Here is a 25540-nt window from a genome sequence, read left to right as displayed (position 1 = left end):
CATCTGGTGTTTAAATGTAAAATGTATTCTAGACACAATTATTTTTCTCCGAATATATTGATATTGTATCAACCATTTTAAGATAAACAGGCCTACATGTTCTGTGTTCACTTAACAGTCTTAACCCCTTTAAACCATAAAGGCATAAATTCACAAGCCCAAAGCTGACATCAGATTCAACTCAGGAATAATCCTAATGCTAATTAACTAAATGTTACACATTTCTCGTAAGCTTAAGTGCTCTCTTAATACCCTGTTTACCATTCAATCTATGCAGTATATATTTGCTTTTTATGTTAATGCTCAGCATCAACCGGAAGTCCACGCTTGCTGTCTCAGCCACTCCTCTGTCTTCCGCTCAGATGTCCTTGTAGCTATGGAAACTCATCAGCGGCAGCATCCTCCAGATTGTCCGCCCCACCGTTTGGACAGCTAAGAACATTTGCATGTAAATCATCGGCTCAAGATGGCGATCGGGCGTCAAACGCTTGCCTTAGTGCTCCTGTCCTTTCTGTGTGAGTAATATTTCTTATTCAGTGTAAATTCTTGTTGAATTAACGGACGTGTTTCCGTGTGATGGCATTCATCGCGCTGACCCCTGCCTCGGTTTTACTATCGTTTGCCAGCTTGCCATTTAACGCCAAACTGAATTCAGTGTAAACACAGTTCCCGCTTTCTAGTAAAGTAGTTTTGTAAAAATCGGATTGGATTAATACAATTGGATTGCTATCTGGTTTTGTATCGCACTGCACTGAATAGTATCGGCGATGTCTCAAAAAAATAGGGAGCTGCCTTAACGGCATTTTTGGGCATCATAGGCGCGTTCGAATGTTCGAATTTGGGAATCACAGAGGCGCGTTCGAACGTTCTAATTAGAGAATCAGGCGCGTTTGATCGTTCGAATTTCTAAATCACAGGCGCGTTCGAACTTTCAAATTTGATAATCATAAATGCGTTTGAACACACCAGATTCAAAATGCTGGTTATGTAGCCAACTCATTAGTTTTTGAGACAATCAATGGTATTTGCTTTATTTTGCATTCCTTAGCATGATTCTTATGTTTGTGATTGGGCTGGTCGTGTAACAGTCAAGCATCTCTCGAGAGATACGGATCTGCATTACTGATTAAGAGTACTTTTGAAATGATTAAAATCTTCACCAAATAAACTAATATAGGACGCATTTTAATTAACTCTTTCATTGTATCTGGCATGACATGTTATGGAGAAACTGTAGTAAGGTGTCATATTTCATCAGCTTGGACTTAGACTCTACTGATCTCAGTACAATATCAGCTTTGTGCAAGATGTGTGATGTGTGAAGAGGTGTAGCTACATTCATCTGTTGCCACGGTTGCTCTTAGAATTCTCAAAGCAGCAGTGGTTGGCAAGAGAGTTCTTTGAAAACCAAAGTACTTTAAAATGGGTTCAACTTCAGCCTAATTTCAGTTTGATCAGTGACTGTTACTGTGTAAAATTGTAGACTAAGTGCTGGTAGAATTGTAGAAAACTCAGAGAAAAGCTGGAGAAAGTTTACGTAAACAGGCATGTTATAAACAATGTCTTAAAGGAATAGATAACCTAAAAATGAACATTTGTTCATCATTTACTCACCCGTATGCCATCCCAGATGTGTATGACTTTCTTTCTTCTGCAGAACATAAATTAAGATTTTTATAAGAATATTTCAGCTCTGTAGGTCCATACAATGCAAGTGAATGGTGACCAAAACTTTGAAGCTCCAAAAAACATGTAAAGGCAGCCTAAAAGTAATCCATACGACTCCTGTGGTTTAATCCATGTCTTCTGAAGCAACCCAATTGGTTTTTGGTGAGAACGGACTCAAATGTAACTCCCTTTTCACTGTACATCTTGCCATTGCAATATAGGCACGATTATGATTTCAAGCACGATTACACTTCCTGGTGCTTGATGCATGCGCAGAGCGCCAATTGTACAAAAGTGCCTCTGTTTGTTTCTGGCAGGCAGCAGATAACCCTAACCTCGTACCTACCCTAATTCTAACCATATGGAGCCTGTAAGGCTGAGTACCCTGCCAGGAACAACCTGAGGCACCTTTCTCCCATTGCGGCACAGAGCGCTAGATGGCACTAGGAAATGTAATCGAGCTTGAAATTATGATCGCCAAGGAGATTTATGTCAAGATTTATAGTGAAAAAAGAAGTTATATTTTGGCCAGTTCTAACCCAAAACCGAAAGGATATTCCATTTAAAACATTACAACAGTCAGCTACTGTGTTGTAATTAACCACAAAATATAAACAAACAACTGTGGAGTGCACAGTCATAATTAACACAATGTTAATAAGGGACTTTTTTGTTTTTTACAGAGTGGGAATGCAGAAATTAATTTGAGATATGATTTTGATTAAGAATCATTGCTATACATTGGAAAGAAGCACATGTTCATTACGTCTTGTTATTCAAAGTTATTCTCCAATTAGCCTTGCTTACTCCTAAAAGTTCTTTAGTGAAAAATGTATATTTTGCTTAAGCACAAATATTCTTCAGTTTGATATAAATACAAACATTTATAACTTTATTGTTGCTTCCATAAAGTGACTGCATGCTTCTCAGTGGTAGATAATGTAGCTTGTCTTATGGGGAAATGTCAACAGCAGATGTAAAAATAGACCATGATGCATGCGGTGGGAAAGTCAGCTTTGGAAACGTCACCGGAAACCTCCAAGTCATCAGATACAGCTGTTACAATATGACTCTTTGCTCCAGTCTCCCATAAAGTAGCTTTAATTCATGTTAATTCAATGAATTGATCCGTACTTGAGAAAAGTACCCACTACATTAACTGATGCTTGGACTGAAAGCCTAAGTGATGAAACACCACAGATGTTTGGTTTGGTTTCTCACCATGCTCTGCAAAGGTCCATATGGTAAGATTTTAATCTGATGCTAAAACCACAGATTATCACATATGGATCACTGTAAATACACCCTGTGGATCTCATGAGATTAGACAAAAGTAGAAAATGCATTTGAAAATAGTAAGAGCCCTAAACCCCAAATTGATTTCTCATATGAGCGAAGTCTTTCGGGACAGTTATGCTTAGCCAAATAGTTTGTTTCATATTCGCCTTTTCATTATATCACACTGCCTAACCTTTTTTAGTTGGTGTAGACAGACTGGAACCAAAAACATAGAGGCTCTTCTAAATCTGTCCATGGATTTTCAGCAGAAATTTGTTCAGTTCTGGGTATAGTTTCTCCAAGAAAATATAATCTTCCACTTTGCTTTCCATTAACATTACAAAACACAAAAAAAGTTGTGCAAATTATTTGCAGAGAATGATTTGTTGTTGTTGTTGTTGTTGTTTGCCATGGTAATTGCACAAAAAGAAAAAAGAAAAGCTGTAGTTCAACAACTACTGTATGTTTGAAAATGAGGTCATTATTACAATAACTTGATAATGTTGTTAAGAGCACAAAAGTGCATTTCCAGCAGCTTTGTCTGATAGAAGTAAAACAGATTATACCAGGATGTATAAATAATGTAATAATAAAAAAAAAAATCATTGTTTTTCTGCATGATAGTCTGAGTTTGTTTCACATTATAGGGCATTTGAGATTAACTGTCATGAAAATAATGCTTCTTTTTCTTTATGCTAAATAACAAAAATTCTTGCCATTAAGTCTCAACCTGTAGTGGAAGTTATAAAGCAGAGTTAAAATATTTATGGTATCTATTGCAGGTCACAGTACAGCGTTTGCTGTAATACTCCGAACAACTGAAAAATCTGTATGGGCCAATGAATTTGAGTGTAAGTTGAAGCTTATCCATGATGCTGTTTTTAACCTATTTTTTTCACTCATTTGTGCATAATTGATGTAATAATGGATGTATTTTGTTTCTTTACAGCAATTGAATTGACCTGTTTGATAGAGTCAATCTCTACAAACAATCCCAGGATTGAATGGAAGAAAATTAAAAATGGTGTACCCAGCTATGTGTATTTCCTAAATAAAATTTCAGGTAATGTATTCATTTATATAAAGTCATTTAGTTGTTGAAAGTATTTAGCCCTACTCTGATTAAAAGACTCACATTGCTGGTCACCAACGTGTATTTTGAATGCTGGACCTCAGTAAGGAATTCTGGTATGCTGGTGTCTCTTTAATAGAAAGACCATGCTGGTCAACAACATGGCTATGCTGGACCACCAGCTAGACTAGCATAAACCAGCTTGAACCTGTATGGGACTGCATGCTTGTCTTTTCAACCAGCTAAATTAAACTAAACTGTTTCATGTTTTCAGGTGACCTGGAGCACAGAGCATTGCTTAGAGAGCCCGCAAACCTTCTGATTCTGAATGCCACCAGATCAGATTCCGCACAGTATCGCTGTGAGGTCGCAGCCATCGATGACCAGAAGCCCTTCGATGAAATACTGATCAGTCTGGCAGTAAGAGGTACATCTCAGGTTTAGTTTTACACAGCCAGTGGAAGCTTGAAGCTTGAGTTTTAATCCACAGATACAGTTCTTGCTGATGTCACCGCTTGATGTTTCACTGATCTGCCCCACGCAAAGACTGATTGTACTATCCGGAAAAAGATGTTTCAGTGGGCTTGAAGGCAGAATGAATCCGCTGAGCTGATTGACATGATTCCTATGATTTCTCTGCATGCACAAAACTGTCTCAGATTATAATCATGGTCTTACTGTTGGGAGCATATAGCTGAGAGCGAATTTTATGCCGCACAGCATTAGATTTAATGCTAATGCTGCTTCCCTCATGCAGTATTTTAAACCTTACTTAAAGCACAATCTCTTCCCATTCTTATCGTGGATATGGTTTTAGTGCTGAAAAATATGTAAACAAAGAAAGCTGAAATATTTCAGATGCCGAATTGGCAGAGTGTTGTTTTGGATGTGTTGCAGTGAAGCCAGTGATGCCCAGGTGCAGTGTGCCAGAGGCTGTAACAGTGGGTTCCACCACAGAACTACGATGTATTGAAAACGAGGGCTTTCCTCAGTCACAGTACCAGTGGTTCCGTAACAACGAGGAACTACCAGAGGACCCAAAAACCAGTGTCAAGTTCTACAACTCTTCATACATCATGAACACAGAGACTGGTTCACTCGTAAGTATTTTGTTTTGCTGTCATGCTAAGTAGAAACAATTAAAATTCCTTACATTGTTCTCTGTGTGTAGTGTGTAACTTTTTCAGTGTTAAAATGCTTTCTCCCATCCTAGTTTAATATGCAGAGACATCCATTCAAAAGCCATTCTTAGGTTAATTTTCAGACCCTATTCTATGACAAACCCTATTATAAAAACAATGCAAACTTGCAAGCTTTTGTAAACAAGCTCTTCTCATTACTTACATTTTGGATTGTTTCACACTAAAACCCATCGTATGCATTCAGAAGACTTGGAATATGACACACAAGCTGCATTAACTACTTTTATGATACTTTTGGTTGTTTTTAGTTTTTTTTACAATCACTGTCAACTGCCATTCTATTGAGAAGATTATTTTTTGCATTTGCATAAGATGGGTTTGGAATGACATGAGGGTGAGTAAATCATGACAGAATTTTCATTTTTGGGTGAATTATTCCTTCAAGTTCAAATTAAGTATGGGAATTGTTTACCCAAAAAGGAATATTCTGACTTCCTTTCGTGGCACACAAAAGGAGAAATTTTGAAGAATGTACTGGTCACTGTTTTTCATTACAATGAATGGTGACTGGAAATTTTAAGCTTCAAAAAAGATTCAAAAGCACCACAAAAGTATCAAAAAGTCCTCTGAAGCTTTGAAGTTAAAATAAGAGGCTTGGATTAAGTTATGTGTTTCTGTTTTTTAAATCACCAATTTATTTGATTTGTGAAGATTGTACTGTTACATTATGGAATAATTAAGTTGCATTTGACCAGTTTCACTATAAACTGCGCTTGCTCAGCGTTTGATTTGTTTACGGTCCACAGAAATTCCGGCCTGTGAAGAAAGAGGATGCAGGAGAATATCATTGCCAGGCCATGAATGAGGCTGGATCTTCAAAGTGCAGTCCACAGCCCATGGAAGTCTGTAAGTGTGGGGGCTTTAAACTAGCAATTCATTTTTTTATTTGTTTTTTATTTTATTTGGGGGGGGGGGTGCCAAATCCCAATGCTCTCTACTTCTTCATGGTGGCACAGTTACTCGCCTCAATCCAGGTGACGGAGTACGGATCTCAGTTGCCTCCACTTCTGAGACTGTCAGCCCGCGCATCTTATCACGTGGCATGATGAGCGTGTTACCATGGGGACTTAGTGTGTATGGAGGCTCATGCTATTCACCTTGGCGTTACAACTCACCACATGCCCCACCGAGAGTGAGAAGAACCATATTTCAACCATGAGGAAGGTAACCTCACGTGACTCTGCCCACCCTAGCAACTGGGCCAATAAGTTGTTTAGGAAGCCTGGCTGGATTCACTCAGCACACCCTTGAATCGAACACGCAACTCCTTACCTAGGCGCAGATCTATGCGAAGTAGAGGGTGCATCCACATCTGTAACAGTTGTCACCTTGTACTTTTCGCTGGCAGCAATTTTTCTCCGTGTGTTTGTCTTTCAAGAGCTTATCGTAAAATGCAGAGCAGTCCAGTCCAAAATGTAGACGTACGAAAAGCATTGCCTTCATGACTATTACACTGAGTCGAGATTTATCCGGTGTCCATGCTGCGTTCATTAATGAGAACACACACTCCACAGATGCAGATGTCCCAGGCAGGCATAAAACAAACTCCCCGACTTTGGCTAAGACTCCAAAGTTGATGGTTTTGCTCTCCAGCTCACGAAAAATGTCTGTCCATCTCTCAGACACGGGTGTCTTGTTCATGTTCCACTCAGTGATGCGATGAGTGACAATGTTTTCGTGCAAGCCCACTCATCAGATTGGTTTCATCAGTCAAACTGAGAGTGGGAATTCTGGAGTAGAAGTGTTCGAGGCTGCTCTGAATGTCTTTCCACTCTGGGATGTCTCTCAGGAGGGCCCACACAAGTTTTTCTGTGTTCTCCAGTGAGCGGCTCCAATTTTGGAGGTAATCCACCGATGCTGAATAAAAGTTTCTCACTGCACAAAAGAAATCATCCACTCGCATGTCACCAGCTTCAACCAGTGCATCCAACTGCATTTTAATGTCAGAGGGTATAAATGATTTCTCCAGCCTGGCCTGCAAGACAGTGGATGGTCATGAATGTGCAAAGCTATGGTCGTGCACAAAAGAATGATAAGCAAAAAGTCCTTCATTTGTGTGCACCTTGTCAGAATCTGAACTTTGCTTCACAAAAAAAATCGCTAACACTTGGTGTGGCACTTTTAGCAGCATCCACATGCTTTTTTTTGTATGAACATGCTGCGCGATGTCGGTGCGGCCTCCATGGGCGATGGAAAAACGAGCGCCACAATTCTCACACCTCACTTTACTAGGCTCTGTCTGTGACTCCTTTTTTAGAAATGTAAACTCTTTTTGAAGATCCTCATTAAATGTACATGCACGCTTCCTTGACATTTTTCCAGCCACAATTTCATCTGTGTGCTCTTTCAAACTGACTCTTCAATCAGTTCACTAACTGGACGTCTATTGATAGGGGATTGTGATTGGATAGTTTAATCCAATCATGTACTTCAAGAAACACGGTGTGATTTTATTGGTTTTACAAGCCGTATCCTTGGCTACCTTTGAGTGTATATATATATATATATATATATATATATATATATATATATATATATATATATATATATATATTCACGTGACTGAGAAAGCCGCATAGGCGATAGAGAAATTTGAGGAGAGGGGAAATACGGGACAAAACACAATTTTTTCAGAATAAGTCGGGACACTAGAAAAAGTGCTTAAATATAGGACTGTCCCGGGAAAAACGGGACATCTGGCCATCCTACCTCTAACTAGGGCTGGGCGATGTACCGGATATTAATGATATAATCGAGATAATTTTGCTGACGATGTAAAATTGACCAATATCGTGAATATTGCGATGATTTTAATGTGCTTTCATTTGGCCATTAAGTTTCATAAAGATCGCACCACATTGGCCCGGTTGCTAGGGAGGGTAGAGTCACATGGGGTAACCTCCTCGTAGTCAAGATTAGAGGTTCTTGCTCTCAATGGGGCGCATGGCAAATTGTGCATGGATCGCAGAGAGTAGCATAAGCCTCCACATGCTGAGTCTCCGCGGTGTCATGCACAACGAGCCATGTGATAAGATGCGTGGATTGACTGTCTCAGAAGTGGAGGCAACTGAGACTTGTCCTCCACCACCTGGATTGATAACCACACCACCACAAGGACCTAATAAGTAGTGGGAATTGGGCATTTCAAATTGGGAGAAAAGGGGATAAAAATGTAAAAAATAAAAATAAAACAAATATTGAGTGTAAGTTTATAACATTATGCTCTGTGTTATATTACCCTGGAATCAGTTTTAAAAAATGAATTACCACAGCTGCGAGGGGGTTTCTATTACAACTGCTGAGAAAGTGACAGTAAATTTGGCATCTTCTCCCATCTGACTGTCTTAATCCACCGCTCTCTATTTATTTTTTTCTTCTGGAAAGTCATTCAGATGTAATAGTGGATTTTTTGTTTTGTTCTTGGAGCAAAGGGGTAAGTGAAAATGAAATTTGCTGTGGTCTCCCATTCACCGCTGTCGAAGTTTACCCTGCAATTGTTTACTTCTGCATTCCAAAGAGTGTGAAAAAGGTGTATTGCCGTTTCTGTGTCGAAATAAATGCTCTTTGTGAAGTTGAAGTAAATACTGCAGCAATTTCGGTGTCAAAATTAAAGCCCAAAATAAAAGAGATATAATTTTTTACGACATATCGCCCAGCCCTACCTCTATCCCAAACTCCAAACCTATACCTAAGCATCAGTGGAGTAAAAATTGAATGTTAGGGGGGGGGAAATGCAACCTATGAATGTGGCTTGTCACTGATTATGCAAACACAATTAGTTCCTGATTTGAACACGGGATCCTAACCCAGGTATCCCACGCTGCTGATGCAAGACGCTTCTAATAGGACATGGCGCTTGTCAGTGAGTCGGCACAATGTGGCCAACTTTAGGGTACGGGAACTCTCGGAAAAAACATGCCGACTTCCCGTGTTATCATGTTCCAAAGGTGCACTCAGTCATTTATTGTTTATGTTGTCTTGGACTTACACTGACATCTAGAGTCCTGGGTGCAACATCATTCAAACGCAATAGTTTTCAGTTACCGATGCCATTGTAGAAATTCATTATTCACAATCAGCCAAGATTCATTTAATCCATGAGTGAAAATGTTCAATAACAAAGCGGTTACTGAGATTAAGCGAGTTGTATTCTGCCTGACATGTGATCTTAACACGTCAGCCCCCCTGAGTGAACCTTCTCCGTGTAGAATAAAACAGCTTTTATTGTTAATACTGCTATGACTGGAGTCTTTATCTCATGTGAGTGCTCATGATTTTATACATTTGTTTCAAAATTACTATTCATTTATTTAAGAGTAAAACTTTTTGAATGAGAAAAAAATGACAATAAAACTTTATTTAGTGGTATATGTTACCATTGTTTTACCATAGTGGAATAATAGTCATTGTTTCACCTACATATTTTCTGTTCTTTCTAGATGATCTGGACATTATGGGGATATTCTTCAAGGTGTTAGGTGGAGTGGTAGCATTTATTTTTGTCACTGTGGGCATCTGTCAAATTCAGAAAAGTGGCTACTGTTCGTGCAAGGATCATAGAGAAACCAAGTGAGTAAAAACCTTCATAACCACTAAATACATTTTACATATCAGTCATGCCATTACCACATAGAATGCACTGGTCCTCTCATACAATTCTGATGTTGTCTGATGCTTCATGCAAGCACTGTATCATTCTATTTAGGGTTTTTTCTAAACCCCTAACCATACAGTATGTATTAAACTTAGTAATAAACTGAACTTTAAATTCAGCCTGAACCACCAACGCATAAACGCCATTCAAACGTTTATGTTCAAGATCATTTCATGCTAAGGTGTGCTTTTTTTTTTTTAGTAAACTTTATACTTTTTAAGAACTTTAAGGTTAAGTTTGAAAAAAATAAATAAAATGCAAGTCTAGTTTGATAATTCAACTATTTTGCACTTTGTTAACAGTAATGCACTGTGTTTTCAACAGCTACAAAGTACCCCAACATGACAGTAGGATGGACTATGCCAGTCCAGATGAGGTAAGACATTTAAAGAATGTCAATTTGTGACATGAAAAACCTCCACAGATTTAATTAAAGATTTCATTTTCATCCATTAGTGCACTTTTGTTATGTATAGAGGCTGTAGTTAGCACTTTTTGCAAAGTTCTTACATGGTTGGTTCAAGATCTTCCAGGATGTGATTGTATTTATCATATTAGGTTACTTTTTAATGTATCATTCACTGTAGCTTTTTTTTATATATTTATGCTGCCAAAGTTCAGAGTGGTATTAGTGCAATCCTCAAAATAATCTCTCAGTAAAATCTCTACTTGGAAAAGGATCTGTGGCTGGAATTATTTTTGGTTTGGTGTTGCCACCTTTTAACTTTATTTAATTTGATTGATATCACTTTATCCTCCTCCTCAGGGACATTTTCGCCACAAGTCCTCCTTTGTCATATAAAATCCAAGATGCGGAGACAAGAGCTTCAGCTGTGAGAAGGCCCTGTGAGACTTATGCAGAGGTGTATAAATTTGAGCTTTTTATCTTGCCAAAGTTATTACAAGAACTGAAAACGATAAGGTTACGACTGTAACCACGGTTCCCTGAAATGAGAGAATGAAATGCTGCGTCGCTGATGCTTTGGGGGTTATCCCCGCAGTTGTAGCCATTCTCTGAAACTTTTTTAATCTCACCAAATTTAATTGACAGATAGCATTTTGTGCTCTGCCTCCCTTGTGTGCATCAGCGGGCGTGTATAATGGTGGTGCACAGTGCTATCTCTTCAGAATATTCGAACGAAGGGTGCAAGCGACACTTGACTTTTGTAGTGAAGATTCAGTAGCACGGCCAGCTTACGCAGCATTTAATGTTCCCTTTCAATTCAGTCATGAATGCTGCATCATAGCTGACACGATGGGGAATGTATACCATCACGCCATGCTACTGATTCGCACGTGTAACGATGTCTACTAGCCTGAAGGGTAATAACCTGCGCCCTGAAGGGAGTGGTAAACACTTTCGGCATGTTGCCTCTGCTGGGTTTAAGAACGGCTTTTGATAAGCCTGGTCCAAACTCTGTGCAGGAGTCGTTGACCGACAGTGCTTGAAGGTCTCCGACACGTTTTACTGAAGCCAAAGCGAGAAGCAGCGTAGTCTTTAATGAGAGTACACTGGCAGCCAAAAGTTTGGAATAATGTACAGATTTTGCTTTTATGGAAAGAAATTGGTACTTTTATTTACCAAAGTGGCATTCAGCTGATCACAATGTATAGTCAGGACATTAATAACATGAAAAATTACTATTACAATTTGAAAAAAATTTCAGAACTTCTTAAAATACTTCAAAGAGTTCTCATCAAAAAATCTTCCACATGCAGCAATGACAGCTTTGCAGATCCTTGGCATTCTAGCTGTCAGTTTGTCCAGATGCTCAAGTGACATTTCACCCTATGCTTCCTGTAGCACTTGCCATAGATGTGGCTGTCTTGTCGGGCACTTCTCACGCACCTTACAGTCTAACTGATCCCACAAAAGCTCAATGGGGTTAAGATCCATAACACTCTTCTCCAATTATCTGTTGTTCAATGTCTGTGTTTTTTTGCCCACTCTAACATTTTCTTTTTGTTTTTCTGTTTCAAAAGTGCCTTTTTCTTTGCCGTTCTTCCCATAAGGCCTGCACCCCTGAGTCTTCTCTTTACTGTTGTACATGAAACTGGTGTTGAGCGGGTAGAATTCAATGAAGCTGTCAGCTGAGGACATGTGAGGCGTTTATTTCTCAAACTAGAGACTCTGATGTGCTTATCCATCTTGTTTAGTTGTACATCTGGGCCTTCCACATCTCTTTCTGTCCTTGTTAGATCCAGTTGTCCTTTGTCTTTGAAGACTGTAGTGTACACATTTGTATGAAATCTTCAGTTTTTTTTTTTTTTTAGCAATTTCAAGCATTGTATAGCCTACATTCCTCAAAACAATGATTGACTGATGAGTTTCTAGAGAAAGCCGTTTCTTTTTTGCTATTTTTGACCTAATATTGACCTTAAAACATGCCAGTCTATTGCATACTGTGGCAACACAAAAACAAACACAAAGACAGTGTTAAGCTTCATTTAACGAACCAGAATAGCTTTCAACAGTGTTTGATATAATAGCAAGTGATTTTCTAGTACCAAATTAGCAATTTAGCATGATTACTCAAGGATAAGGTGTTGGAGTGATGGCTGCTGGAAATGGGGTTTGTCTAGATTTGATCTAAAATTACTTTTTTCAAATAGTGATGGTGCTGTTTTTTTACATCAGTAATGACCTGACTATACTTTGTGATCAGTTGAATGCCACTTTGGTGAGTTAAAGTACCAATTTCCTTCCGAAACAGCAAAATCTGTACATTATTCCAAACTTTTGGCCGCCATTGTACTTGTAAACTCACTGTATCCAATGGATCGAACGGCGGGCCCATGAGGGCTTTTAACACAAGCGCCAAGTCCCAAATCGGCGCGGTGGTGGTCTCAAACACCTATCACCATGTAAGAATTTCACAATGAAAGGATGTCTGCCTACTGATAAACATACCCCACTGGGCAGTCCGGTTGCTATGGCAGCGACATACACTTTGAGCATAGACGGGGTGAGAACCGCGTCTAAATGTTCTTGTAGAAAGAGCAGAATAGGCTGTATGGTGCATTCTAGAGGGTCCTCGCCTTGAGAGGAACACCAATCAGTGAACACTCGCCATTTCAACGTGTATAGACGTCTTGCTGAGGGGGCTCTGTCTTGTAATATGGTGTCGAGCATCGGTTGCAAGAGCCCGTGCGCATCAGTCGGGCACCTTTCAGTGGCCAAACATGAAGTTTCCACAATTCCGGTTGTGGATGCCAAATCGCAGGAGGACGAGGAAGTTGGTCCCGGGAACCGTCCGGGAAAATGACTGAAGCTCTGTGGGGACTCAGCTGGATGACCCGGGTTCTCTTGGCAAGTTTTGAGGGCATTGACCCGAGGAAGAGTGCGAGCGATTCGGAGGCGCTGCAGAGCCCCCTCGTCTCGGCAAGAGGTGCTTATAGGCCTGGGACTGCTTCAGCGCAGCCTGAAACCTTTCGGTGAAAGCACTAATGGCATCACCGAACAGGCACTGTTGAGAAACTAGGGCATCTAACAGCACAGCTTTGTCTCTCTCACGGACCTCTGACAAATTATGCCAGAGGTGGTGCTTGGCGGACACCAGGCAATCCATGGATATGCAGATGGCTTGGGCGGTGATCTTGGTAGCCTGAAGAGCCATGTCAGTGGTACGACGCAGCTCTGCGAAGGATTCGGGATCCGGGCCGCTCATGTCCATTTCCCTCAGCAGATCAGCCTGGTTGGCTTGCAGCACCGCCATGGTGTGCAAAGTCGAGTCAGCCTGACCAACCACTGTGTAGGCCTTATCCAAGAGGGTAGATGTCTTCTTACAGGGCCTGAATGGATGAGCGGGCCTGGATTTCATGGTGGGGTGGAGGAGGGGCACAGTTGAGCTGCCACCATGCTCCTCAGCGCGATCCAGCATCGTGAAGTTGGCAGCTCCCGAGACCAGTTCTTTGTGAGCTCTTCATGCAACTCAGGGAAGAACGGCACTGGCCGGTGGGACATGGAGCTGTGCCGCCTCAGACAGAACTGATCATCTAGCTGAGAACGCTCAGGTGCACTAGGAGTGGGCCAATCCAATTTGAGGTTCTTGACGGCCTGAGCGAGCACCTGAAACAGTTCGGTTTCAGAGACTTTCGCGTGGTAGTCCTGTCCTCGGAGAGAAGTCCTGGCAAGCTCATCTGTCGACTGTGTCCAGGGCTCACCTTCTGATACCATATCGTCCTTATATTTAGAGTGACTGCCAAACATAATGGGGCCCCTAAGGGGATATACCGCTCACGCTGTGGAAAACAATTACGAAACGCCATATTTAAAAAGATGTCGTTAAGTAAATGGCTCTTATGGATTGTACACAGTATACAGATACATACAAACACAATCAGGCTGTAGCGCTTATGTTTCACGCTTACAGAAAAAGATCCAATGCAATAAATCAATAGTTCAAAGGATACTTTCTGTTGAGGCCAGCAGGCCATAGAATAATCCGAGCGCTGTGAGGCAGTGAAAACGGCAAAAATGTCTCTTCCGCCTGCTGTCCCACAGGAGGAAAATTCCAACAATTCTGTTCAACGGTGAAGGTTAGTATCCGCGATCGCCAGAGCACCACAGGGGGTAGAAAAAAACTCAGATTCACCCGCTCTGAGAGGTGCAGTCTTGACAGCGATTCTAGTAGAAGAAATCCAATTTCCATGCAGAGTATGAGAGAGAGATTATCGGCACCCTGAAGGATAAAATTCTGAAGAGATAGTGCTGTGCATGCCCATTAATACGCCCTCTGACACGCGCAATGGATGCGGAGCTCAAAGCTCTATCTGCCATTTAAAATTGCCGAGATTTTAAAGAGTTTCAGAGATTGGCTACACCTGCGGGGAAAACCCCTAAAGTGTCAGCGTCGCAGCATTGAAATGACGACTTGAAAGGGAACTACTGTGTTACACAGGGAAATTTTACTTCCCTTATATTAATTTAAAATCACAGACAGAAATTCAACAGTTTTACTCTGAAAAGACATGCATCTTGTGTTACATGCATCTTGTCAATGCAAACAATTACAGGACACTGTTTTAACAAATTACAAAGGCGTGTTTTAAAAACTCACATAGAAGGTTTTAAAGGTGCACTCAGCACAAGATAACTCAAAGAAATAAATTGTATTTTTGAAACATATACATATAAAACCATGAGCACTCACATGAGATGAAGACTCCAGTCATTTCAGTAACCTTATAAAAGCTATTTTATTCTACATGGAGAGGGTCCCCACATGGGGGCTTCCATGTTAGATCACTTGACCATCAAAATACTACTCACTTAATCAAAGTATCTGCCTTGTTATCAGACACTTTCTCTCAAGGATTAAATTAATCATGGCTGACTGTGAATAGTGTATTTCTACAGTGGCGCCGGTCACTGAAAACTTTTGTGTTTGAATGATGCTGCATCCACACCCCTAGGTGTCAGTGTAAGTCCAGGGCAACACATTCAAAAAAATCAATGAGTGCACCTTTAAGTCTGTCCAAATAATTTTTAAATGTCTGAATGTCAGTGACAGACTGTAGGTTAATACCTTTTCAATAATGAGAAGTTTATTGGTATTGTTACAAGGCCGAAATCACATCCAGGTGCTGCTGTAATTTTTTGCCCAAAGTAGTCAACACATAATACCAGTGCAGGAAATTATTAAAGGTGTGTCTTCAAGGTAAATATTGCATTTGCCAATGGATCGACCTTGACTATGTGAATAATACTGTACAAGAAGTGTAAATGTGTACAATGCCATGCCAAGACTGTTTTATCTGGTTCACTTTTTGAGGATTTTAAGTGTTAGTGTTTTAGTAGTGGTTATTTAGATTATGAATTCTAAAATTGTAGCATTTTAATTTGAGATTTAATCAAACATTTCCGTAAAGTCTGTAGACTTTTGTGTTGTGCTAGATGATTATTTTAATTAGTTTCATTTTTTAAATAATCCTCTAGATACAGATTATGCACTTGGGATTTTTTCAGAGTGCCATTTCTGTGTTTAAGTGACCTTCAATAATTGTTTTATACATTTTGGACATATTGTTCAGGTTTTTTGACTCTGTGTTATTGTTTTAATCTATTTGTAATATTTGCATACATTATAGTTCTCTGAAGACTAGTAGCAGGATAGACTCTGGGCTGTGTCAAATAAAATACAAATTATTATGTGGGAGCAATCAATGTTATGACTATCCTTTCATTTTTCCCATTAAGTTATTCAATTCTAAAAGCTTTATGTATATAATTGGACCATCAAATTGCTGTGTATTTACCAATACTTGCAGTGGAACTCAGATACTAGCTTGAAGTTTGAAAACAAGAACAAAAGACAACCAAACTCAATGTTTGTTTGTCTTTTGTTTTTTCACTTTTTTATGTAATTTATTCTCATGGCATGACCCACTGTCTAAAAACAGTTTGTCTGACTGTTAATAGTACAACAAAAAAGAAAGCCTGGGTTCTGTCACCATAGTTTGTATGTGATATAACTGAAATTTGTTCTGATTTGTTGGGGAAAAAGTTGAATTTAATTAATTTAATGGGCATTTATCATGGGCTTGGATATGACTAAGCAAATTTACCTGTGCTTTCAGAATGCATAGGCATCTGTAAGTTAGCCTCAATATGTAAAGGAATGTTTAAGTATTACATCGCTTATATTATTTTTGTTTGATGGCAACAACAGTATGTTTTTTATGTAAAGCACAGTATTACCACACTTTTTCCCTTTGGCATTATTGTGCATCATTCATTGGATAGAAAGAAACAAGTTGTATTTGTTTTTGACCCAATGTTGGGCAAGTTACTCAAAACAGTAATTACTTAATACTACTGTAACATTGTAATCATGTACTGACTTTACTGATTTTACTTTATTGAAAAAGTATTTACACTACAAATTACTTCTAAGTTACTGTCTAAAAACACTTTTCATAGAAAAGTTGTTACATTTCCACTCAACAAATTCAAAATATCTGTATTTCCTCGCGCACCACCACGCACCACGTTTCAGCTCTCACAGTTTTAAATGTATTTACATAAACATAATTTAAAAAATGTGTTTAACCCAAGTAATGTACCTAAAATGAATAAACTTAATTAAAAGTCAATAACTGTAATCTTATTACAAAAATTTAAATGTAATTAATGACTTTGTACTTAGATTACACCCAGCACTGATTTGACCTAGGCTGTCAAGAATGAACCCAGGTCTTGTTCCGCTACACTGTTTTCAAATAATTCTGTTTTTTAAATTTATAAATACTGTTAAACAATACTACTGGAAATCTGATAACTGACATTCCACCTATGGTTAAATGTTGAATGTATATGCTTAAAGTTATGTTATTATAACAAAATTTGTTACATGCTAAGCTGTCCAGTTATTTTTGTATGTCTGTAATGCGTGCTGTTTTGTGTTATGTGAAATGAAAACACTTTGCCACAGATATGTGCAATTCTCTTTGGCATTACACGCTTGTACTGTCAATAAATAATCCATTATACAGTATAATGCTTAGAATATTTCTCAGGTACAATTAAAAGGAATTGACCATTTATGTATACCATTAATGTGGTCATGTAATCGGTTTCCTTTTATTAATGTTCTTTAATAATAAAGACATTCATATATTAACAGAGCACCTTGTCGTTGTTTTCCAATCTCAACTTTAAAACGTGAGACTTTTATTATGAAAATAAATCCGCAAATTAACTTTTATTTTGAAATGTAACCTGTTGGAAGATCCCGGAAGTGTACACAGAGGGGAAATATTTTATGGGCAAATATCCTTCCTGACGGCATTCCTGCTGTGAAATAGCTACTTTTGTTAAATCAAAGCGAAATATGCGGCCTGTATCAAATTTATTGTATTGATATTTTCATTTGTTTGCGGATGCTAAACGATCAAATAGCTAATGCACTTGCTTTATATGCTCATTTGGTAAAAAGGCAGCAGAGCAACAGAGAATCGTCAAGCCACCTGTAGCTGAGAGTAGCAACTGTCAATCAAGTGATCTGTCAGTCATACAGCAGTGACAGCAGCACACGCGCTTACCTGTGCTTACCTGTACGCGTCATTCAGACATGAGCTTCTTCGGCTTCGGACAGAGCGCCGAGATCGACATCGTTTTGAATGATGCCGAGACGAGGAAGAAAGTTGAGCACAAAACGGAAGATGGGAAAAAGGACAAATATTTCCTTTTTTATGATGGCGAAACTGTAAGTGGGAAAGTTAATGTGACTCTCAAAACTCCTGGAAAGAGACTTGAACACTATGGGATAAAAATAGAGTTTGTTGGGCAGATTGGTGAGTTTTGTAAAAAAAAAAATATATATATATATATATACACACACATACACATGGTAATGGACATTAAAGGAACAGTAAACCCAAAAGCGAAAATTCAGTCATTTATTTTCACCTTTATGTCGCTTCAAACCTATACGACATTCTTTCTTCTGTGGAACATAACTGAAAATATTTAGCAGAATGTCCAAGCTGCCCTTTCAACATATTGAAAGTGAAACACCACGGTCAAGCAAGATTTTCAGTGAAAAATGACTTATTACTCAGTCAGCACTATTCAGAATACTTGATAATAGCACACAAGACATATGGACTGCTTTTATGGTGCTTCTTTTTGGAGCTTGACAGCCCTTGGTCCCCAACCACTTTCACTGTACATATAGAAGAGAGCAGCTTGAATATGCAGCTAAGTGTAGTTTTCCACTGAAGATAATAAATCATAAAAGGTTTTGAATGTGACAAAGTAAACAATGACAGAATTTTCATTTTGAATGAGCTGCCCCATTCACTATTTGTGAACAGTACTGTAGTTAGTTTAATTATGTTGGCTTGACAAAATCAACGTACTGTTATTTTACAGACATGGTTAAGTTTTTTTTTTTTTTTTTTTTCAAAATCAAAATGATCAATTGTAAATCCTCCTAGAGCTTTCAAGCTACATGCACCAAACTTGGTACAGATCTTCAGACTGTTCTGGAATAGTGTGCTATGTCTTTTCTTACTGATCGGACTTACAGATTTCGCACAGCGTACAATCACATTTTCTGACGTGGCAACACTCATAACGCCAAAACAGCTTTGTTAGTGTTAACAGAAAAATATTTATCACTACATTAATTTACCTCCACTCGTTGCAAAATGTTTGAGAACAAAGAAAGCACTTTGGGTAACAATGGCACAATAAAGTGGCATATTAGACCGAAGTATTATTAACTACCTTTAACCGTTGCTGCTGCTGCCATATTGGTTCTTTTTACATGACATCACGACTGTCAAGTCAGAATTCTGAGTTCATAACTTGTAATTACAAGTTCTCCGAACACGTGAATAATTTTTACAAGTCCGAATCTCATAATTACAGTAATTCCAACATTACATGAATGTACCATTACACCCTGTCTACACCGGACAGGTCTGTTGACGCGAAGCCTTGAGGCTGTCTCCACTGGACGCGTCAACACGAACACTCTAAACCATTTATTTATGTTGGTGGCATTAGTAGCGCCAGTGCATGCAGCGCAAACTGGAACCGGACACCCGTTTACTGTCGGCACGACGGACGCTTCCAGTGTAGACAGCATCTTTGATTATAAGGGGTTCTATTGCTTTTGAGGCGACGCAACGCGCTGCTAGCATCCGGTGTAAACAGGAGTACATTGAGGGAATGGCAAAGGAGCCAGTGGAATGCTTGTTAATTCAAACTCCAACTGTCAAAAATTCCAATGTAAACATTAAAATGCGTACAGTTACCCTCCCTCTCTGTCACTCACTCACTCTCTCTTGCTGTTCTTTATCTAAATTGTCAGACAAGGCTTTAAGCAGACATCAAAGTTTGTCTTAAAACATGTTAACTGCATATTTTATGTTGATACACCTGTCCGCTTTTCTGCAGAGCTGTACTATGACAGAGGGAACCACCATGAGTTTGTGTCATTAGTGAAGGACCTTGCACGACCTGGTGAGCTTTCACAGTCTCAGACCTTCGACTTTGAATTCACCCATGTGGAAAAGCCCTATGAATCTTACACTGGCCAGAATGTGAAACTCAGGTAAATCCATCAACTGATTCTTTACTAAAGTTACTATTTTGTCAGAAACCCCCTAGAAACGGTGCCTGGTGTGAAACTGTGATCATGGAATTAGTCTTTTATCTTATTACATATTATGAAATCATCTGCAAATGATTTCTGCAATAATCTTGTTTTATGCCTACATCTTGCATTTGATTGTTGTCTGTAGATACTTCCTCCGATCTACAGTCAGCAGAAGACTAAATGATATTAGTAAAGAGATGGACATTGTTGTGCAAACACTGAGCACGTACCCAGAGATGAACTCCTCCATCAAGATGGAAGTTGGAATTGAAGATTGTCTTCATATTGAGTTTGAATACAACAAGTCCAAGTAAGTCCCGTACTAGACTTGACATGATATCATAATTTTCACACCGGTGCGGTGTTCACGTCCAAAGGACTAACACCGGTATTACCGCTGGTTGGACACTAAGTGGTACTATGGGGTAATTTTCGTTAAGCAAAAGCCTACACAGTAACACAAGGCAGCTTGATTTCAAACTTTGAACTTTATTTTTTATTTATTTTAACTAAAAAGTCTAATGAAACTGAAAAAAATGAAGTGCAATTAAAATGTGTGTTGTTAAAGATGGTTTTTCAACAGTTGTAAAGGGCAACATCTCTTTGGCAACGAACCCACTTCATCCGTGCATTCTCTCCATTATGAGCTACCGGTCGGGTATTTCGTTGTCCAGGCAAATACATCACTTATTGTGGGTTGTTGCGGGTTTAATGTTGGTGTTTTATTACCTTTCGTCCCAGGACCAGTTTAGCTGCTTTTGGAAGGGTAATGACTTTAAATGTGTGTGAATACATTTGTTTTGTTCCCTCCTAGGGCTGGGTGATATGCAAGAAATATTTTCACAATATCTGTATTAAAAATATTAAAAATCACAATATTCAATTACATTTTCAACACCCTGGCTGAGGGATCGCTGAATATTCTTGCTTAAGTGATTTTGCATTGAAAATTACAATGAAAAACATAAACCAAAGACATTTCTAAATTCAAATTGCACTTCAAATGAAACGAAAAAGCAATTAAAATAACAAAGTGGTAAAAAAATAAAATGATAATAATATATAACCACCAATAGTATCATAGACGATACTATTCTTGCAAAAACAAATTCAGAAGACAGAAACAAAGAAAGAGTGAGAACCCTTTACATATGCGTGTTCCACGAGACTGCACGCCTCAGAACAAACAGCGCGATCAGACATGCACATAGACAGCTTTTCTGTCATCTGTTCTTAATAATATAATAAAGTGTGTTTCTTCAAGCACATGTCTGTGTGTCTAACAGCATTTCTTGTGTCATTTCGAATCAGAGACGTCTTACAGTTGCCCACCATGCACATTATATTCGCTACCTGCGATTAAACGTCTTCTGTCAGTGCACGTACTTTACTGCCTGTGTAATTTGATAAGTTGGTAAAGAACATCTGGCTTTCAATGTGTCATTTAGGTTCATTTATCATGAGTCGCAAACTCTTCATTAGGCAACTATTCTTTATTTAAGGCAATTCAATTCGTTAGGCTATTGTATTGATATTGGAAGTTCCATTCATAATGTTTCTCCCTTTTACCCGGTATAACATTTCACACCGGTGTTGTCCATTGTACTGAGTAAAACCGGTAACACTGTACACCATGGCAACCCTACTCCCAAACTGAATATGAGTTCATATAGAGTGGTATTTAGGTGAATCTCGCCAAGAAATGCCCTGGTCATATTTCATCCGTATCAAAAGATACAAATAAGAAATTACATTTAGCAAGAAAATGAAGCCTATGTAGGACAGATGTTTTTTTCATTATCACATTGTTTTCATGACAATTAAGCACATTTTCTTCCCAAAATGTCAAACTAATGTAATGCAAAAAACATCTGATTCTCATTCTTTCCTGTCCAGACACTTTTTTATTTATTTATTTATTTATTTATTTTTTACAATTAATGGATTGCAATATTGAGAATTAGTTTTTCCACATAACAGTAGGCTATTGAGAATGGGGTGGGAGGTGCTTAAATCTGAAGTGTGTAACTTTTTCATTGTTAAAATACTTTTTTCTATTCCAGCCAATTATGCAGAGGCAACTATAAGTAAGCTATTTATAGGTACATTTTCTCAAAAACTGTTAAAACTGTGTCTCTGTGCGATAAGGAATTTTCTATTAGCGACAAGGAATTTTCTCAGAGTAAGCCTACAAAATTTGACTTTATTCTAAATCTCCCCTCTTTAGATATCACCTGAGGGATGTAATTGTAGGGAAGATTTACTTCCTTCTTGTGAGGATAAAGATAAAGCACATGGAAATTGATATAATAAAACGGGAAACAACTGGCACGGGACCCAGTGTGTACCATGAAAATGACACCATCGCCAAATATGAGATCATGGATGGAGCACCAGTGAGAGGTAAGGCTAACATTTCATAACAGTGATGTGAAGGAAGGGGTACATCTGTATGATCTAATAGTACATTAAGTGAAGTAATTGTTGAGCTTTTGTTTGTTAATGTAGTATTTTCATATACACAAAGTTCTTGGCTTTGCTCCCTAATTCAGGTGAGTCAATCCCCATCCGTTTATTTCTTGCTGGTTATGAGTTGACCCCTACAATGAGGGACATCAACAAGAAGTTCTCAGTGCGTTACTACCTGAACCTAGTGCTTATAGATGAAGAAGAGCGGCGATACTTCAAACAACAGGTCTGATATTCATACACATGTACATTGTTTACAATCTATGTTAGAAGGTCTTGAGAGACAGTATGAGGTAAAATGTGTTCACATTCTCCACAGGAAATCACACTCTGGAGGAAAGGGGATACTGTAAGGAGAAGTATGTCCCAACAGGCTACCATTGCTGCCCAGAGATTTGAGGGATCAAACTCTGGAAATGCGTCAGCACAAGCCAAACAGTACAGTAACTAAACAAAATGCTGTATAGTCCAAATGAGATGTGTTTGTGTCAAAATAGTGTTTTTAAGTGAAGTTACTGTATGAAGGGATTGAAATGAAAGTGAATCTGTGCAGAAAATGAGAATCAAGCTTTTAAAATACAGTCCAATTATTCAAATATGTATAGATTACAAAATATTTTGTTATTTCTCTTTCCGATAATGCTTGTTTTTCAATACAAAATAGTGACCAACAATTCTGAAATACAAGAAACAACTATATATTTGATTTATGCTTGTATGAAATTGTTAGATTCTCACAGTGGCCAGCCTTAATACATTCCTTGCTATGCTTAAATTGATCTTAATTCCTGTGCACTAAGTCAGAATCAAGCCTCTATATTTTGTCCTGTTTAATGAGCCCAAAATTATATAGCTAAGAGATTTATTGTGATCATTTGTGTTATAAATCTATTAGTTCATGTACTCTTAACAGAGCTCAGCATATTATTATTTTGTAATTTAGGGTATTAAAAAAAGAAGGCCTCCATAGAAACATCTGTTACTACTAAAGGGAACTACGTGTAGAACTACTAACTCATGCAGGGCAGTGACTATTGTCTTTTTCATGAATATTTTTTTATTATTGATTGAACTATTTCTTTTGATCTGTTGTCTTGTGAGTTTTTCTTTTTATTAAAAGAATCAGCAAAAGCATTGTCACCATGGCAGCAAAAAGTTTTCAGTATTCTCAAGGGTGGCGTTAAATGCTGTGATAGAGAAGGGTGTCATAAATCCTCTTGTCATTGGATGCTACTCATTTTTAAAGAATTTTTATTTTTTATTTTTCATTTCTTACATGTGTATGTCATTGTATAATATTAAATATGTTTTTATTGGCTGTTCTGGTGATGGGGTATGACCGGTATCCTTGCAACCATGAAAACTTCTGCAAAAGCCTCTTTTAATCAGCCATATTTTAATAAATATAATCTTTTCCCCCCAAAAATATGGAAATATCTGATTTATAACATGATAATCTGAGATATCTGACCTCTTTATAGGACTTAACAAAGAGTAATAGTTGTTATCAGTTCCTTGGTATAATACTGTATATAACTTGGTATAATTAAGTGGTCTAAAGGAGACAAAAGTGCAAACACATATTTTATTACCAAAAATAGTCAATGTATTTTACAATATGTTTAGTGTTTCAGAAGTTACATCTGTATATATTAAACAAACAAAATCATGATGAAAAATTTCACTATGCTTCAATGGACAGATTTTCAGGGGTGATCTTCATATTTGATCTGTATTCTCTAAACTGAGGACAAAGTCAAATTCTTCTGAGAATAAGAGAAGAAAACAAGTGTTACGCTTAAATTATGAGGTAAGAGTTATATTAAAGCTACTTTCCACAAATATGTATGGCTGAATAGCTAAAATTAAGTATTTATAGTTTTGAAGTTTAATATTAAGAATAACATCTTATCATTACACTACATGCAATAATTGACAGACACTGTAAAACGAGAATAGGTTTTACTTTTTTTTTTTTTTTTTTTTTTTACATGCTTAAGGATAACAAAATATAATAGATGAACTGGTTTGGTGTGTATTATATGACTAACCTGCTGTGAGTGGCTGAACTGATAGTCTAGCTCTGGTGAATAGTGCCATGTCCTTCAATGGACCACCCTTAGCACCTGATGATTTCTTTTACCAGTTTGAAGTGGTGCAACATCATCAGACACCTTATTGACGTTCTGTTGGGCGTCCACATCAGATAAAATAAACAATTATTAATGTGATACAATGTTTAGAATAAAACAATGCAACCTCGCTATCTGCACTGTGATAAGCAGATTACTTACATTGTTTATTGGATTTGACGCTGCTTCCTGTTGTTTTCTTGGGTGGCATTTTTCACTGGTAATGATAGGAAATGTTTATAGAGTCTAGTCTCTCCTCGTGGTGAAGCAGCGCCATGGTATATTGCATATGGTCTGGATCAGTGGTTCTCAACCGTTTTGACTCCAAGGCCCCTCATTGTCGGAGAAAATATTCAAAGGCCCCCCATGTAGGCTATTAGATATTTATATTATAAGATATATCTATTAAAAATTATTTCCTTAAAACTTGTGATTCCAGAAATATCTAAAACTGTATATTCTTCATAAAAAGCGAGCTGTTGAAGGGAGTTATTACATATTTAGCATTTTCAGTAAGCTGAATTATAATAATTATATAAAAATTATAATAATCTATCATTTGAAATAATTTTAAGAGATCTTGAGGCCCACCTGGAAGTGTGCTGAGGCCCCCTAGTGGGTTCCGACCACCTGGTTGAGAACCACTGCTGGATGATCATGGTTTTTTGTATTATGTGCGTTTATTTAACCAAAGCCATCAAAGATTTAACTAAACAGAGCATTTATAACTGTGTAAATTTAAAAAAAAAGAAAAAAATGCAACATAAATCTCACCAGTTTAATTAAATTGAATGGGGAAAAGAATTGTACAGAAAGCTGCGTTGACAGTACGCAGAGATGACACATGTGAAGCTGTCAACTTTTTTTTTTTTTTTTTTTTTACTTTTTTCCTATTTTATGCTTTTATTTTTTAATTAGAAACATTATAGGAGGCGTACCTATATACACATAGCAAA

At 38.0% G+C, this 25540-nt stretch overlaps 2 protein-coding genes across 3 annotated transcripts; both read left to right on the top strand.

Annotated features, from left to right (window-relative positions):
- Window positions 1–386: 386 nt before the first annotated feature.
- Window positions 387–11385, top strand: LOC127430004 (junctional adhesion molecule 3B-like). Its single transcript, XM_051679395.1, has 9 exons — window positions 387–515; window positions 3729–3797; window positions 3896–4009; window positions 4293–4445; window positions 4916–5118; window positions 5967–6066; window positions 9660–9789; window positions 10199–10250; window positions 10641–11385. Exons 1-9 carry the CDS (start codon window positions 467–469, stop codon window positions 10674–10676), a joined length of 906 nt encoding a protein of 301 aa, XP_051535355.1. The 5' UTR covers window positions 387–466; the 3' UTR covers window positions 10677–11385.
- Window positions 11386–17613: 6228 nt separating this feature from the next.
- On the top strand, window positions 17614–23878 carry LOC127430155 (vacuolar protein sorting-associated protein 26B). 2 transcript variants are annotated; one of them, XM_051679689.1, is made up of 7 exons: window positions 17614–18169; window positions 19782–19938; window positions 20129–20293; window positions 22047–22070; window positions 22211–22386; window positions 22536–22678; window positions 22772–23878. In XM_051679689.1, exons 1-7 carry the CDS (start codon window positions 17947–17949, stop codon window positions 22901–22903), a joined length of 1020 nt encoding a protein of 339 aa, XP_051535649.1. In that variant the 5' UTR covers window positions 17614–17946; the 3' UTR covers window positions 22904–23878. The 2 variants fall into 2 exon arrangements, with proteins under 2 accessions (XP_051535649.1, XP_051535650.1); XM_051679690.1 differs by lacking the exon at window positions 22047–22070.
- The last annotated feature ends 1662 nt before the right edge of the window (window positions 23879–25540 follow it).

The sequence above is a fragment of the Myxocyprinus asiaticus genome, chromosome 39, assembly GCF_019703515.2.
Source record: "Myxocyprinus asiaticus isolate MX2 ecotype Aquarium Trade chromosome 39, UBuf_Myxa_2, whole genome shotgun sequence".
NCBI lineage: Eukaryota > Metazoa > Chordata > Actinopteri > Cypriniformes > Catostomidae > Myxocyprinus > Myxocyprinus asiaticus.
The sequence above is the reverse complement of the archived record's forward strand: the minus strand, read 5'-3'. Positions and strand labels throughout refer to the sequence as shown.

Bases quoted from the DNA above. Each gene is read 5' to 3' on its own strand.
- LOC127430004 (XM_051679395.1), top strand. From the start codon at position 467: ATGGCGATCGGGCGTCAAACGCTTGCCTTAGTGCTCCTGTCCTTTCTG. The intron at 516-3,728 runs GTGAGTAATATT...TATCTATTGCAG, and splicing joins AGTGCTCCTGTCCTTTCTGT to GTCACAGTACAGCGTTTGCT. The intron at 3,798-3,895 runs GTAAGTTGAAGC...GTTTCTTTACAG, and splicing joins ATGGGCCAATGAATTTGAGT to CAATTGAATTGACCTGTTTG.
- LOC127430155 (XM_051679689.1), top strand. From the start codon at position 17,947: ATGAGCTTCTTCGGCTTCGGACAGAGCGCCGAGATCGACATCGTTTTG. The intron at 22,071-22,210 runs GTAAGCTATTTA...TCCCCTCTTTAG, and splicing joins TTATGCAGAGGCAACTATAA to ATATCACCTGAGGGATGTAA. The intron at 22,387-22,535 runs GTAAGGCTAACA...TCCCTAATTCAG, and splicing joins GGATGGAGCACCAGTGAGAG to GTGAGTCAATCCCCATCCGT.